This window comes from Gopherus evgoodei, chromosome 2, assembly GCF_007399415.2.
Source record: "Gopherus evgoodei ecotype Sinaloan lineage chromosome 2, rGopEvg1_v1.p, whole genome shotgun sequence".
Lineage (NCBI taxonomy): Eukaryota > Metazoa > Chordata > Testudines > Testudinidae > Gopherus > Gopherus evgoodei.
In genome coordinates, this window is record NC_044323.1 from 211733665 (window position 1) to 211751768 (window position 18104).

The 18104-nt window shown below is 39.1% G+C and overlaps 1 protein-coding gene across 2 annotated transcripts in view; it reads left to right on the top strand.

Moving 5' to 3' along the window:
- YES1 (YES proto-oncogene 1, Src family tyrosine kinase) overlaps positions 1-18104 on the top strand; it is a 71523-nt gene that overhangs the window by 23129 nt on the left and 30290 nt on the right. For both annotated transcript variants that reach the window (XM_030552869.1, XM_030552868.1), the window contains one exon: positions 15093-15365. In XM_030552869.1, coding sequence (XP_030408729.1) covers positions 15101-15365 — 265 coding nt within the window. In that variant the 5' untranslated portion in view covers positions 15093-15100. The remainder of the gene's footprint in view (positions 1-15092; positions 15366-18104) is intronic.

Here is an 18104-nt window from a genome sequence, read left to right on the forward strand (position 1 = left end):
TTTACCTATAGTGCATATACACTTGATTACACATTTTTTAAGAATCAGAAATGTTAATTGTTACTGAAAAGTTCATGAGTTACGTAGTTCTTAACTTTGTATTACAAAAGTACACTTCGGACTTAACTAAAGTAAATGTTTACAATATATATATGTTGCTAAGAGCACCTAAGATGATTAAAAGTGATATTTTCAATTAAGTATGTATTATTTGTATTACCATAGTGCCTAGGAGCCCTAGTCATAGACCACGACCCAGTTGTGCTAGGTGCTGTATTAAACATAAACCAAAAAGGCTGTCTGCCTTGTAAGCTTGCAAAAGGAAAATTAAGTTTATTTTACTTGCAGATTCTTAGCTGTTTTTACATTCCAAACTGACACACTGTATGTTTCCTTAGAATTTTTTTTCTCTCCCCCCACTCACTAATTTTGGAAAAGATCAGTTCCTGGACTCCGAAGAGCTCAGAGTAAAATTGTGCCAGGTCTCAGTGGAAAAGTAGTTGATGGGAGGCAAGTGAGTTGGGTAGAAACCAAAGGATACCTTTGTCCTGCCCTCCCTTCCCACAAATGGGGCTGTGCAAAATCTGACTGAATACGCCATAGAAAAATAGAATTCTGATCATGGAAATAACCGAGATCCCTATAACCGCTAATGGGGGAGAAGTGTAAAATTTTTTTTAAAGGCATATTTGTGTAGAATGGGAGTGCTGATTTTTAGAAGAATACTACCTATTTGCTACAATGATGGTATTGCTGTTTAATGTGACTGTCTTCATTTTCCTTATGCCATGATCATACTTGGTTAAATCAGCTGGGATTTTTACATTTTATTTCCTCATAATTGATTATATATAAAGAAGGATGGAAAAATAATATTTCTGGAGTTGGTGTATTTTTTTTTAAGTTTACACCACTTTCTCTTTCATTTCCCCATTGTGTTTGCTTGTTGTTGAATTTGATTCCTTCAGAGTCCTAATTTTCTTCAGAAGCACAATTTTTAATTTTTAGGCTGATTAAAAGACTGTAAATCATAGCCATTCATATATTTTGATCCAGCTATATACAATTTTGTTTGAGAGAGATTCTTTCGGAAACCATCCTATAAATTTTCCATATGACTTTCTGTATATAGTTATATTATTTTACAATAATACATTCTGATATTTAATATGTTTATAATTATCATGAAGATGTCAAATGTTTGGAGTTTTTATTGAAAGATTTGCTCTTTTCCTCCCTCACCCCCCACACATGGACAGCTCTGACAACTGTGTATGGGGAAAACAGTAGTGCCTGCTAATTTTTAACTAAGCATAATTTAAACCATTCCGGATACAAATTTAGAACGTTTTGTAAATGAGATAATAAAGTTTCATTGGCAAAGTGGTTGCACAACCTTCTGAAATGAATTCTTTCTTAAATCACAACTATTGTAAACTCACATAATTATTGCTCAAATAACATTACTAACACTGGAGACCAGGATCCTTGTACAACCTGTATTTCAGCTGTGTGGTACAAACTCCTGTTTGATGTGTGCTTTCTTCAAAATACTGCATTAGTGGTTTTTTGGAACTGTTTATTTTTCTCTAACTCTATTTTCTTGATTAAGGACGTTTCATTGTGGAATATGTTTGCTTAGGTCATTCAGAAACCATTGACATTTCAAAGCAACCTGTTGAGTATACAAACTCACAGGGAAATTAGAAATATTTCATTTAATAGGCTGTGTGTGGGGGATGACATGGGAGGAGTAGGGTTAAACTGTTACACTCATTAACATTCAGTAATAACCTTAATAACAATGCCCAGTTTTCTGAGCTGCAGAACATCCATAATTTCCATTGAAGCCAGTAGGAGTTGGATACCTCTGAGAATTAGATCATGAGCCTTTATTTTAAGGAGGGGAGAAAACAATTGATTATTAAATAAGAGTACTTGCCCAACTGATTGTTATACCAGTTTAGTGAAGGGTCTCTGCTTTTCTCTTATGAATTGTTTTTAGCGATTGAGATATCTATTCTAACATTTTCAAGTCAAGAATATTTGAAGGAGTTCAGAACATCACAGGATTGGACACTTAATTTTGAGTTTCTTTTCACATTGAGTTGGAACTTGGAAAAATCATATTCATTTCTCATTGTGCCATAACTACCACGCTTCCCCTTTAAGGGTCTCTTTTCTAGTCTCATGCTGTCTTTCTCTCCACAACTGCAAATGAGAGTATCAATACTGCATCATCATCCTCTCTTGGTGGCTATAGGGGTATATATTGGGTTCTCTGCTACTCCTCCCCAATCTCAATATTTTTGGGTTCTTCTCCTTTGTGAATAGCTGCGGAGCCCAGATATGCTGCTGTTCATATATTGGTAAAACATTAGAAGAATTAAATTGATGTGCTTCTTGACAGTTTCACTGCATTTAGCAATTAGTGGAGACAAAAACAGTGATGTTTAGAAAACATGCAGGCTGGCCTAGGTTCACTCTAAGGGAAGATAGCACCATATTCTCACTTACTTGGAAGATGACATTTGCAACCATAAGAATTAAAAGTTATTCCTTTGTAAATTGAAAGTTTGAATTCTGCAGAAATTCATGGCTTAGCAACCCCTCCTCCATCCACTAGGGAATGTTTCTCTCCACTGTCAAGCAGACAAGTGTCTTTTTCATGTCTTGTATTAAATAGATCCCAATTTTATCTTTTCTAATGAGAGAGTAAGAAACCTGCATGTAGGGAGTTCCTGTGAACCCCTAGAAAAAAGCAACCCAATAAGCATTGGAACACTGGAATTAGAGAAGAAGTTTTAGAACATTACAAAAGTTAATTCAGAAATGCTATTTTAAACACACACACACACACACACACACACACACTCACTCTCTCTCTCTCTCTCTCTCTCTCCTTTTGTTTTATGATTTCCCTGTGAACAACTTTTTCCATGGTAAAATTAGTTTGTTTTTAAATGCTTTTTAAAATAGACATATTTTTAAAACAGCTTTGAGTTAGAGCTATCTTATAACAGCGTTGCTACAGGGTATGTTTCAGCCCTCTGTTAATACATGCCTCAAGTGTTTGAAGACATGCAGTGTTTTGTCTTCACAATGTACTTGTTTAATGCATTATTAAATGTCTTTTAAAAGTTGTTCATTTACTATCTCCATTGTTATTACTCATAATTTAAATATTTTTGTCATCCAGCTTTCAACACTCCAAAAACTCTTGGGAATAAACTGTGAACTGGTCACTTGCCAAACTTACTTTTGCCAAATCTCAGCCTTTATTTAAATCTGTGAATTTTTTTTTTAAAGTAAAACATCCTTTCTTCTTTTTGATGGGTTTCTGGTAGCTAAAACAATTCTTCAACAAGCTCCATTTTCTGGTTTAGAAGAAAAAGAAAACTTACTGCAGGGCTGAACATGTTTATTTAGCCTTAAGTAAATCTTTAAACATGAGTTACATACACCTGAAACAAGGTGTCATATGCCTCATAATTTGAAATGGCTGATTTCTTTATATTTTTATAGGTATAGATATGGGTGGGAATGGATGAAGGAAAAATAAGTCTAAACCTGGAAGGCGGGTGCCAATACACCAATAAAATGTCCACTTAAAACACTGATTTTTCTTTTTCTTGGTAAACTGATATTGATTCTTTTTGGCTCTTCTCCTTGGTTTATAAAAAGAGAACTGACTTTTCCACAGGACTTGCTCCTTCTGATATTCCAGTTTCTCAGTGTGACTGGGGTCCTAGGGGGACCATGCTGCAATTGCTCAATTAGGGCAAACTGCAAATAATGGGGTAGCCAGTCCTCCAAAACTGATGGTGGTTCTAATATTTAGAGTCATCAAGCCAGCAACAAAACAGCTTCCGCAGAACCTTGCTTGTTACCCAGAAGCCAAAAAAGTTCCCTTAAAGCATCCCAGCCTTGGACTTCCTTCCAGACAGCCAAGTCGAATATGAGGAGGATCACTGAAAATTGTGTTCAACATATAAAAAGTTCTACCAGTCCCAGATGATTGGACACATTATTCACCCAGGGCAGTGAATATTTCACATCTTACCCAAGTACATGCTTACAGCCAATTCTCATTAACTAAACTAAAATTTATTAAGGAGAGAGTATTGGTTAAAAGATCATTATACATAGAGGTAGGAATAGAATTTTTAGGTCAGTTTCATAGTAGAGATGGTAAGCTTTAGAGTTGCAAAGAGTTCTTTCAGAATTAGTCTTTAGGTTCAGTCCAATGTCCAGTATTTGGGTGCTGGGACTGGAGACTTCAGTCTTTCGGCTCACACTTCCCGTGATGAAGCTTAAGTAGATCTGAGATGAAAAGGATAAGGGCCCGAGAGAGAGAGACTGTGTGTGTGTGTTTAAAATACAGTTCATGGGCAGCCTCTTGACAGTATGCAGTCCTTGGGTGAATAATAGACAATTTATCCTAGCTTTTAAAGTAGATGGTCCTCTTTCCTAGTACACTGTAATTAGCTAAATGGATTACATAAGACAATTGCCTGTCTCCCTCCATTACAGGTAGTTTTGCTACATGCCTCCAAGGGAAATTAAGACGTGATATCCTACAAGCACAGTTCATTTAAAGGAATAACAGAACACTGGGATAGAGAGGAACTGTTTGGTTACATTGTCAGCCTCCTAAAATATATATGTAAACATGCAACACAACATTCTCTACTAATATGTAGGGCCCTATCAAATTCACCGTCGTGAAAAACACATCATGGACTGTGAAATATCATCTCCCTCTGTGAAATCTGTAGGGTAAAAGCACACACACAAGACCAGATTTCATGGGGAGAGACCAGTATTTCTCAAATTGGGGATTCTGACCGAAAAGGGAATTGCAGGAGGGGTCACAAGGTTATTTTAGGTGGTGGGTTGTAGTATTACCACCCTTATTTTTGAACTGCTGCCTTCAGAGCTGGGTGGCTGGAGAGCAGCAGCTGCTGGCTGAGGGCCCAATTCTGAAGCTGGTGCCCTGCGAGCAGCAGCGCAGAAGTAAGGGTGGTAATACCATACCAAACCATCCTTCCTTCTGTGCTGCTGCTGGCAGTGGCGCTGCCTTCAGAGCTGGGCTCCTGGCCAACAGCTGCCATTCTCCAGCTGCTCAGCTCTGAAGGCAGCGCCACTACCGCCAGCAGAGCGTAGAAGTAAGGGTAGCAGTACCACAACCCTCCTACAATAACCTTATGACCCCTCCAACTCCTTTTTGGGTCAGGACCCCTACAATTACCACACCTTGACACTTCAGATTTCAATAGCTGAAATCATGACATTTACTATTTTTTAAATCTTTTGACCAGCATGGACCATGACTTTGGTAGGGCCCTACTAATATGTGTCTAAAGGTTGAATCTGGGTCAATTAGCCTGATAGGTGTGTAACACTTTCTAGACCTGTAACACCTGGCCTTCCCCACTCCCTGTTTTCTTTTATTCCTACAGGCTTAGCCCCTTGGTTTGCTCTGTATGATGGAATGGACTGGAAAGTGCAGTTGCTAAAATGTTGGTAGGCTTCACTTTGCAAACTGGAGCACAGTGACTTACAGGGCTTTGTGTGTACTCTGGATAATTTAACTTTACTGTCTGCAATATGGATAGCACAATGGCGTCTGAGCTGCAGAATGCCAAGTTACAGGGAGAGACTGTTGAGCAAGTGCAGCACCCTTTGTTACATATCCCTAAAAGACAGGGAGAGCTGACATATCCTTAAGAGATTACATTTTTAAAATTTGTGTGTTTTACTTACTTCAGCGTTCCTTGTGAATATGAAATGGATGGTTGATTGTTCTTTCTTCACTCTTTCGGGTAGAAGCACCACTAAAAGTTTATGGTGCGTGGTTGTTTTTTTTTGTTGTCATTCAACACTGTTTCCTCCTCTTTCTATAATGTCTTTCTTTGGCCTTTGCCTAGAACTGTTGCAGCAATTCCTGTTTGTTTTTCCACATACATTTGAAGATCTGCCCAAAGGGAAACGGACAAGGAATAGGAAATGCACAATATGAGGTTTCCTGTTAACATCAAGCGTGGCAGACTTAGTATACACAATACATTTTGCTGAAATTGCTTGTCCTGAGTTGGAAAGTTTGATTCATCAGGCCTCTGAGTCAGCAGGAATTTATATTGCCTTGTGAGATTCATGGGATCAAAGACTAGGCTTTTCCAGTGGCTGGTCCACAGTTGCGTAACTCCCTCCCTTCAGCCGTTGGAATTAACCAGGACTGAAGACATCTCTTAATACCATTGTAATAGCAGCAACCCAAGAATAGCCAAGTTTCACATTCTAAAGACAAGAGGAGAGGAGATGTATTTCCTCTATTTTATCCAAGACTGTAACATAGCAAAAATATCATGTCTACACTGGAAAGCCTAAAGCAGGGGCGGGCAAACTTTTTTGGCCTGAGGGCCGCATTGGGTTTCATAAATTGTATGGCATGCTGGTTAGGGGAGGGGGTCGTGGCTCAGGCCCAACCTCCTGCCTGCCCCCCCCCCTCGGGACTCCTGCCCCATCCAACCCCCTGTTCCCTGACAGCCCCTCTGGGACACCTGCCCCATCCACACACCCCTGCTCTCTGTCCCCTGACTGCCCCCTTTGAGAACAAATGTATTAAATATAGAAAATTTTGGAAAACAATGAGTTGCTTAAATAGAATCTGTGAAATGAACAAGATTCACCCAGCTGCCCTATTGCAAATAGGTTTCAGAGATACCAGATACACCTCTACCTCGAGATAATGCTGTCCTTGGGAGCCAAAAAATCTTACTGCATTATAGGTGAAACCTGCAGTGTTATATTGAACTTGCTTTGATCCACCGGAGTGCGGAGCCCTGCTTCCCCCCCACCCCTCTCCGAGCACTGCTTTATCATGTTATATCCAAATTCATGTTATATCAGGTGGCGTTATATCGAGGTAGCGGTGTATATTTTCTTACTGGCAGTAGTTCATAAAGTCAGTCTGAAGTAGACTAGGTGGTTTAGATAAGTTATAACGTATTTTTATTTTAATTTGAAACCAACTTTTGGCATGCTTTTTCAAACGTGCAAGACTCTTAAATCTGTTAAATGTTCTTTAACCATTCAACTAAACATCCATAGGACTAAATTGCTTTTAAGTGCATCAAAAAAGCATTGGAATTCTTCCCTTGTTACTTGTATTTGTTGCATTGATTGATTGACTATGTACATTTAAGGAAAAGAATGCACTGACTAGACTTTGTGGAGCAATAGCAATGATATATGGTTCATGTATTGTGATGGTGTGTTTGTAGTATTTTTAGTACTCTAGAAGATTTCATGTGGTGACGGTGTGCTGCAGCACAAAATACATCTCACTCCTGAGACATGAATTTACATTTTTATTTTAAATATTATTCCTTCATACCCTGGTTGCACATGTCTGCTGTAAAGGAAAATTCTTTTGCTAACTGTAGTTTTAGCAAAAAATCTCTTGGATTCTTGGCTGTTGGAGTAAGGAAGATGGACATCAGTATCACATACAATTTCATGTGGTTTGAATGGGGATTTTTTATGATGCACCCAAGAGCATATTTAATATATATTCAGTAATCTATATATATAATATTTCACTTCTTGAATATAAACAATATGCTGACTTCTAGGAAACCTTGAAGGGTACACCAACAACTTAACGGCAAAAATCTAATTTGAAAACTTTGTATCTGTTGTTGCAGGTAACCTCTAAAATTACTTGAATGTTTCTCTGCTTGAATTTTTGGCTCCAGTTTAGGCACCCTCAGCTCTAGCTGTTAAGCAGTTTTGAGTCTACTGCAGCCCTATCTCTTTGCAACCTGTGGCCCCACCCCTCTCCAGTGTTCAGTTACCTCACACTGGGTAGGCAGCTCCTAACTGAAGTGGAGCATACAAATGGCAGTGCAGAAAGGGAGGCTGGTTTTTCTAGTGAAGTGAGTGGGACTCAGAAGATATGGATTCAATTCTTGATTCTGCAACAGACTTCCTGTGTGACTCTGGATAAGCCATTAGGAGCTTGTCTACATGGGAAAGTTTTACCCATATGATTACTCAGTATAGCCATTCTTCCTTTCTCTTTATGGAAGCACTTATTCTAGTAGCTTAAACCCATTCCTAAACGGTATCAGATAAAGTGAATAAAATAAAATCAGTGATACCTAGTTCTTATAGTGCTTTTCATTGGTAGGTCTCAAAGAGCTTTACAAAGGAGGTCAGCATCATTATCTCCATTTTAGAGATGGGGAAACTGAAGCACAGGCAGATGCAATTATTTACCCAGGTCACCCAGCAGCCCAGTGATCAAGCCAAGATTGGAACCCAGGTCTCCTAAATTCCAGTCCAGTGCTCTGTCCAAGGCATTCATACCAGAAAAAATGTGTCTGCACCGTAAGGTTATAATGGTATAAAAACTGGTTCAAATTCATGCGTTAACTCATACTGATACTTTCTCATGTATCCAGACAAGTCCTTAATCTATCTATGCCTCCGTTTTCTATCTGTAAAGTGGGGATAATACTTCCTCTGTCTGACTTGTCCATTTTAGATTTGTAAGCTACAAGGCAGGGACTATTTCTTGTTATATGTATGTACGGCACCTAGCACAGTGGGGCCCTGACTGTGGTTGGAGCATCTAGGCACAACCATAATACAAATAGATAAAAACTTCAGGAGAAGCACCAGATGTTGTAGCTTCCATGGAGCTCTTCCAGATACAGTTCACCTCCCATGGTAAGCACTGAGCAAGTAGTGGATCCCGTAGGTCAGGCACCACGCAAAAACAGGAGAGCACAATCTGAAGCGGGGACTCCCAGTCCTCCCTACCGATCTCAGCTTCACCCAGCTCTTGTGTCATTCTCTAGTCCTGCTTCTTTTTGGTGTGAAAATAGACTTTATTCTCCCTCTGCTCCTCAAAATTACAATCTCATAGGACCTTGGGATCAGGTAGCAGGGCTTACCTTGTGTGGCAAGTATCTTTCAGGGTACAGCTGTGCTGGGATAAGACCTGTGGCATGGCTGCAGCTGGCCCAGGTCAGTTGACTTGGGCTCACGGGGATTGGGCTATGGGGCTAAAAATCACTGTGTAGATATTCAGGATTGGACTGGACTCTGCACCCTCGAAAGGTCCTTGTTAGTCAAGAAACTGGCTCTTTATTGAGAAAATCAATCACCCTCAAGAACCAACTTTGACAGAAACATAAATCTAATTTCAGAAGGAACCGCAGGCTGGTTGAGGACAGGTGTAATATGTTCATATGTTTAATTTTTTAAAACTATTTATTTAGGAAGTTTTAACAAGTTTACAAATCTTTGCTGAAAATCATTTTATACAGAAAGCTAACTGTAATAGCAGCGATGGCATCTGAGCAATTAAGAAACACAATTAAGAACTAATTTATATCAATCTTGGCAGACAACTTTCCCATCAAAAAAACTTTTAAAAATATACAGTTAATATAAAAGGCATTTTCTTGCATAACTGATTTATTCCCGTTGTGTTCAGAGTCCTGTATTTTTGCTTTACTTCAGTTGCTGCAGTGTTATAGGAGACTGCTTGGTTTTATTCTCGTGTCTGCATAGTCAGTGAAAGCAACTAAATTCCAGCTGCAGCACCAAATTCTGGCCTCAGTTCCTTGTGCAATCCTGTTGAGGACAGTATTGGAACCCCTTACTGGTTGGTTTTACAGTGCTTTAAGTAAGGAAGGGGAAAAATATGTATTGCTGTTAAACTAAACAGATTTTGACCTGAGACACCCCAAAACAGAGCCAACGGTGCTGTTTTTCCAGTAACTTTTCGTTGTAGAACCACACTTTAATATTAGCTGTACTAATCACAGAACTTCTGGTAGTTAAATTCCATCCATTGTTTCACTGGCTTCTTTTATGCTCCTGTCTCACTGGCTTCACTCTTTCCCAATGCCATTTTCAGCTGCATAACAATAGACTGGGGATTTTAAGTGGTGGTTGTATTAGGCTAATATTGTTATAATTAATTCTGATGAGAACCTGTAAATGAATGGTCTCAAATTTCATGGGTTGGTCACAGTGAAATTAGAAAATTTCATGATTTGCCAGTTAAAATGTATTAAATAATTTACATGTGATGTAATGCAAGTAAAGACAAAAGATTATGCCAGTGTTGTGAAGACTAGAAACAATTGATGTTTATCCTTTGAAGTATGCATTTTTATGTGTATGTTCTTCTTCACTTTTTATAGCAAAGGCAACACCTTTCATATCCAAACATATACCTTTTAGATGGAATTAGTAGAATATCATAATAGAACCAGAATTAGGAGCATAGGTTTTTAGCCATTCTTAGCGAGGCTCTTAGATTTCCCCCATTCTTTTAATCTGCACCACCCTCCTACCTTATTAAATCAGTTTTAACTACTACCATCTGAAACCACCTGTTCCACTGTGCTTGCCCAGCAATACAGTAAGCAAGCAGTCTCCACTCAAACAAGTGACAGTAGAACTGAATTTGTGAAAGTAAACAATCAAATTTTAATTAAACCTAGAAGATCCACTCGACTAACCTGCAGAATATTAGCGGCATTTTGAATTATAAAAAGTATTCTATTTTTATAATCACACAGAATTTTAATAACAAGACTTTTTTTCCTTCAATACTAATTTGGAGCTTCAAGTATCCATAAAAAAGAGAGAGAATTAAGTTATATGCTCTGAATTGACTGCGTAGAGCCAGTCTATTATTAAGAGGCGGAGGGAGAAGTTCTTGGCACTCTGAAAAAGAGAAATGTATGAACAGAAGTCATTCTCTTCTCCCTTGTCATCAGCGAATAAGCGCTCAGACTGTAACAAAGAAAGAGACCCCAAAAAGGGCTTCCCTCTGGACCACTTCAGAATCACACTCTGTAAGAGGCATCCGAGTGTATGCTGAATCAGGAGGAAAATAAAAAATTAAAATAAAAAAACAACAAACAAAACCTTCTTTTTTGGCATGCCTTGTAAGAGGAAACTCTGCATTCTCCTTGATCCTAAGGAGGAGAATGTTGTTAAAACGGAGTAGGCACAAGTGAATCAAACATAAGAGACTCTCACATTATAAAAATTCAGTGTCGCACCCAAATTACTTAAAAAAAAAAAAAAAATCTGCGTTCACTACATACAGCAGTTGCCAGCCCGTTGAATGCTCAGTAATTCTCTGAAGGCTTGGATACCAAAGGTGACTTTTTGCCCAAAAAACCTCGCAGACCACAGGGTAGAATCCACCTTATGGAAAAATTGAAACCGCTGTTCTGAGGGCTTTTCAGCCTGCTTTGCTCTGCCTATGTTAGCCTTAAATGATCATCAGAAGTTTTATCCATCAGTCCTAAAGATGTAAAAGTGAGCCCTTCCCAAGATACTTCTGGTACAAGCCTAAACATCAAATATGGCCTCTTTGAAGCACTGTGGGAGCCAAGTGTTCTAGAGAACCAATGGAAAAGCAGTTCTTGAAACAAAAGACATTTTCAGGAAGATTCTCCTATCAGAAGAAGGAAAGAAAAACAATAAAAAAGCAGGCATTCCTTTTGTGACTCCTTCCTTGCTAGATTCTATAGACAAGACTCAGACCACAAAGAAAAATTGAAATCGGAAAACTAGATAAGTTGTCCAGATGTTCTGCCACAAAAACTTGGAGTGCTTCTTGTCCAGTGCGTTCTTTGAGATATGGTGGCTCTCATTGGTTCTTCAAACTAGGAAATCACCCCTTCTTTGAACAGGCAGGTGACAGAGATAATCAGCAAGGTCTATGCAACAGAATTAATCACTCAGACCTACAGATAGTTGTTTGGTTTTCCCTAACATTCCATAATCTAACAAAGCACAAGTCAGAGAACAGAAGATGGAAAAATAGCCTTTATATTTTGAGCCTCTCAAACTACTCCACTTTGGACAAAGACCAAGGGATACTCCATCTTCCATCACCAAGTTCCCAAGTAGTTTTGCTGCTTTGCAAATATCTTTGAGCTGAACCATTTGGACAAATCAATCAAAAGGGCAAAATTCAATATGGAAACTTGAAAATCTCATTTGTCAACTGTCTCCTAGAACAGTTTTTCTTCTGTTGGCCCTCAGGGAGGCTTACTTGATGATCTTTCAGTCCTTCCTGCAGCCAATTTCTCATACTCTTTTTGGACATCATTCTAATTGGGCCCTTTTCTAATCAGAGACCAGAATTGGACACCTACATTTTTAGTCCTTTTTCTTCAGAATATAGCTTCCTGGAAAACTGTCACTTGATTACCAAGTCAGTACCATGGGATCATAGGTATTCATCTCTTATCTCCAAGGAGTCAAGGGTTGGGAATCTGTCAAGCCTTTATCCTTAGTCAGATTTCTGTGAAGCCTAGTAAATGATGTTGGTTTCATGTGTAAACATAACTTGGGCCAAGTTTTTATTTATACAGTTATACTTCAAAAGATCTTGTGCTTTCTTCCACGTGTCTGTTTAGCTCATCTGTAAAATAACCTTGGTCTGAGGTGAAAAAACTTAATGCTCCTGGAAGGTAGGCATAAATTGTAACTGGCAAACCTATCCTTCATATAACTGTTTTTGTATTGTCCTTGGTAAGACCAGCAGAAAAGAGGTGTTAACCAGAGCAGCTTCCAACAAGTATTTGTGTAAATTTTTAGTAACACATACTGTACTATAATAACCAAATCCCCACATTACAGACCAGCTGTTTAGGATTTTTCCTTTCTCTAGTAATGCATTACAAAGCTAAACATTAAAAAAAGCCTATTGTTTCTCTCTCCAACTTCCCTAACACTCCTTTCCCCCTCAATATATTGTAGAAAGTCTTCATGTATGTTTTTTATTCTTTTAAAACAAGGGCTTTTGTCATTTTTCTGTTTTGTTTTTAAAGGGCGGAGTATGTGATTTTATTTTTCATACATAGAGCTCTTGAATTTTCTTTGTCTGTTTGTGTCTGAATGTGGTGCTTCCTTGAAGTGGCGATTGAATATCTGTTGTTAATCTCTTAAACCTCAAAAAGAAGATTACCTTAACAGTGAATCAAAAGGCAAGGGGATCTACCGCGTTCCTTTGAATATGAATTCAAATCCTCAATAAGTCTTTCTGCAGTCTGTTCAAATTTAACATGATAGTACTTTTCATTACTAGCCACTATTTTAATTAATGAGGCTTGTCACAGAAACTATTTATAATCATTACAACATACATTAACATTTACACTGTACATTTGGCCAAATGTACAAGTGCTCTGGACAGAATCCAGCAGGTTTTACTAAGTCAAGCAAACTTTGTTTTAGTCCTGAAGTCTTATTAGCATGTTAGCCAGATGTTAGAGTTAAAAACTTGACAGAACCATCTCTGAGAGAGATTTAGTGGCGCAGTATGTTTTGAGGATGCAACAGCTTTTTCTTTTGCTGTCTTTTTTAATCTACATAAGTATCAGTTATTAAAACAAAAATTATGTATTTGTCTTCTTGAAGCACTGACTTTGTATAACTTTATAGCTACAAACCAGATAATATATCATTTTGTTAAGTACTGCTAGCAAAACACACTTTTGCAAGTGTACACTATGGTTCATACTATACACTTTTAAAAAAAAAAGTTGCAATGGACATTTTCTACTAAAGGGGGTAGGCCTCAGGATTAGGCAACAAACCACACTGAGAATCCAGACAGACAAAATATGATGGTTCACATCCTACTGGATGTAATTGTCCAAGCGTAGTGGAGAGGTTATAAATAGGAGTTTGTCATTGGATTAAACTTAATTGGGAGTTACCTGTTAGGAGCCTTCCAGATCTATATTGCAGGATTTCTTTTGTAAGGTGTTTTTAAACAGCTGAACTCATTAACTTCTCTTGAAGTCATGCATTTATGTGATCCTTTACTTGGTTGTTCTAGTAACATTTAGACATCAACAGATTAGGTTTTAACTACAATAAAAACAAACAAACAAAAAACCCACCTCCTTGGACACATTCTGGCATTTCCGTGATATTTTTGTTTTGTTCATCCCTGCAGAATTTTTAAACTATATTTGCAGACTGCAACAATTCAGCTAGGTTGGATCTCTCTTTTTTTATTAATATTCTTATTAGCTAGTACAGTACCACAAATGTTAGAGACCAAAGTGATATGGTGAATATTCTTATACTGATGTATAGGAATTTATGTGCATTGAAAAGAGAACATAGTTTTGTATGCTTTCTCTGTCATGTGTGCACTGTCCATTCCAGGGCCTGAGAGTTAGTTTTGAAGAAAATCAAAAGTGTCTTTAATATTTTAATGACCTGATGAAAAGAGAAATAATGCACACACAACATGAAAAAAAATTTGAAAGTAGATGGATTGGGGCAATGATTAGAACTTGTTTGTTCCAGATGCATATATCTAATGATTGAAGAAATCAGGGATGATTGCAAATGAGAAAATGTGTACACAATTAATTACTTGAAGAAAGAACTCCAGTATTCATACTTATTTGACCAGCTATAGAAGAAAGATTCATGAAATATTAACCATAGTCTTCATTGACATCTATATTTTTTATTAAATGCTTCCAATTTGTTGCTGGTTTCCATCATTTTCTCTAAATTTCTCAGTGATGTGGACAGCTAATTATTTCATGTTAAAGGAGACTTCCACTTCTGAAGTTATGACAATTCCAGAGTTAAGAATTCTGTCTTGTCAGATCAGTGCTCCAGCTAGCATACAGTAGAACCTCAAAGTTATGAACACCTCGGAAATGGAGGTTCAAGTTGAGTCTCATCTCATATAAAATATCCAAATGTTCTTGTTAAGGGCTGTCAGGGTGTAGCATTTCAGGGAAAAGTAAATTTCTATCGATTCTATGAATTCTACAGTTTTCCATCCAGAAAACTTTTTTCATTACTAATCCAGGTGCGCTAGCAAGCTAACTTAACTATTTTCTCCAGCATTTATCTATTGAAATTTCAGCAGTTTCTGTGGCTGTAAAACCAACTACCACCTTCTTTTTAATTTTTTAAGCAGTACTTAATCAGTATTTATAATAAGCCTTCTTCATGTTTTCTACATTAACTATATATGAACGGTGAGATGATTTATTTATTTTTCTCTGCAGAAGCAACCATGGGATGCATTAAAAGCAAAGAGAACAAAGGTCCAACTATGAAATATAGAACTGATAGCCCTCCAGAACTTGTTAGTTCCCACATCAGCCATTATGGATCAGATTCTCTCCAACCAACACAGTCGCCTGCAATGAAGGGACCATCAGTTAACTTTAACAGTCATTCCATGACTCCATTTGGAGGACCTTCGGGGATGACCCCCTTTGGAGGAGCCTCTTCCTCGTTTTCAGCTGTGCCAAGTCAATATCCTAATAGTTTAACAGGTGAGATTTCTGTAAAATAATTTAGTTTTTATCAGTTGACAGTCTCATCTATTAAATGTTATAGTTCCATACAACACAAGAAAACGTATAGGGCCAAAACAGAACACTTTCTAAGGGCTTCTGCTTTTCAAGATCTTTACCATTCCAATGGTAATTCAGTGGATATCATTCCAAAGAGTAAAGCAAAGCGAACGTCAATGGAAATCCAAGGCAGTAACAGAAGCAGGTAAGACTGTATTTGTGAGTCTGAGACATCAAAGATACCTGTATGGAATAATGACCTTGAAATTTGGGGGAATGATTCAAAATGTAATAATACGGACAACAAAAAAGATTCAGGAACTGTTTTTTGATTAATAGATTTCTTACTAGGCATATTAATACAGAACTTTGAGTATTAATTTAAACTACAATATAGAAACATTTTTTCCACACCCATCAGGAGCAGTGCAAAGGCTTGCGGGAGCCGGGTAATGGAGGAGCTGAGGGAGAGGGAAGTAATTGCTGGGGAAGAAGCCTTGGGAGTGAACCTGAAGAAGCTTAGGGTGTGGATGGGAGAAGCATGGAACAGTGTTTTTGTGTGAGTGGGGATGGGGGGAGGAAGGGATTGTTAAGGAGTTGGAGAGCCTTCCCATCAGACCCTGGCTGAGCCTAGCCTCTCCCAATCAGTCAAGCACCTGTTCCTGTTCCTATGTGGTGCTACGCCCCCATTCAGCTATCCGTCCTCCCTGTCCCTGTGTGGTACTGCCCCTCCAGCCCCCGTCCCCATGTGTCCCTGCATGTCAACTCCCATTCAGCCCGTGCTTCAATCTCTCCCTCCACAAGCCCTTCTGAACCCCAGTCTGTGATCCCCCAGAAGCTCCGTGTGTTCCACTCCGTCTGTGACCCCGTATTCTTTTGCCTCCTCACCTGGCCCCCCAGGCAGAGAGCTTTGAGGAACATAACCTCTTCCTCCCTACTGGCTGCTATCTGCTGTGGCCAGTGAGCGGTGAGTCAGCTGCTGCTGTTCTGGCACTACAGCAGCCCCTGGTGGACGAAAGGCGTAACTGCAGCACCGATCTGGCAGAACGTATTTTTTGCAAAGGAAAAAAATCAACAGAGCACATGAATTCTGCATATGCGCAATGGTACAGAATTCCCCCTAGGAATAATGTCAAACACTTCCTTTACCTTGACAGCTGTCTGTTACAGAGAGCTGACATTGGTGAGGAAATTCAACACCACCTTCAGTTCACCATATAGTGCCGAAACCTGGGTCACATACAGTAGACACTTCAAGATTCTTCAATGATACTATCAACAGTGCCTCCAGAAAATCTTCTGAATCAAGTGGGATGACCAATGCACCAACATGAGTGTTCTGTCGCAAGCCAAAACCTCCAGCATTGAAGCTATGATCATCCACCACAAACTCCTTTGGGCTGGTCATATTCTTCAAATGCCAGAAAATCATCTCCCAAAGCAGGTCATGTTCTCGCAATTGGACCATTGCCAACAGACGAGGAGTAGGCAAAAAAAGGTGCTTCAAAGACACCCTCAGAGCCAACATGAAGAAATGTATTATTGACATCAACTCATGGGAAACCCAAGCCCTAGACCGACCAGTATGGAAAAGGACCTTGGGACAAGGACTCCAGTATTTTGAGATCACACAGAGACAACAGCAAAGAAGGAAAGAATGCACTGCAGCCGGACTCCACAGTCCAGATCAGCCCCATCCATTGGGAAATGTCTGCCCAAATTGTGACAGGATCTGCGATTCCTGGATCCATCTCATTAGCCACCTGTGGATCCACCAGAGATAACTGGCAATCATTTTATGGAAGGCAATCATTAAGGATACAATTCTGTCATGGAGGTCACAGATTCCGTGATTTCTGGGACTTCTTCTCAGGCAGGGCTGGCACAACTGTCAGTCCCAGGGCTGCTGGAGCTGTCAGCAAAAGGAGCTCCCAGGGGGGTGGCACCAGCCTGAGTTGGGTCAACTCCTGCTAGGGCTGGAGCAGTGATAGTACTGGAGCAGGGGCAAACCATGGCGGCACTCTGTTTTCCTCCGTGTCTCCCAGAGTATTTTTAGTAAAAGTGAGGGACTGGTTGCGGGCTTCTGTGTTTTTTTGTTTATTACCCATGACCAGTCCCTGTCTTTTACTAAAAATACCTGTGACAGAATCTTAAGGTTAACAATCATCCTCAAACTCTGAGGGATCACTAATGAATCCAAGCTGGGCTGGGGTGCACGTTACCCAAAACTCAAAGTACTTGGCCACTGAAACACATGGCATTTGACACTCTGTGTAAACATCTGATAACTCAGGGCTGTATTCTGTGCCCTGAAGGTCGGTCTTCTCATCACTGCAACATCAAAGTATTACATGTCCTGACAGACAATCACTGAGTCTCTCCTTAGAGGTGAGGAAGCTGTGGCTGTGATACATAAAACAACATATCTATTCAGTTCTCCACCTAGCAAGAGAAGAAAACGTACAGGCAGAAACTAGCTAAGCAGAAAGACTAAATCTGTTATGAGTGGTCTCTAAAACAAACTAACCAATGTCCTCTTCCAGAATGGGACCACCCAGATATCAAGCTCTTCACTTCTAGAGCAAACACAAAATACCTCTTGTATTGTACCAGAGCCGGAAGAGTCTAGAAATTCCTATTAGACACATTCCTCATGAGATGGTGTTCATAGCTCATGTGCCTTCCTTCAAAATATTTGTGTTTCTCAGAGTCTTTTGG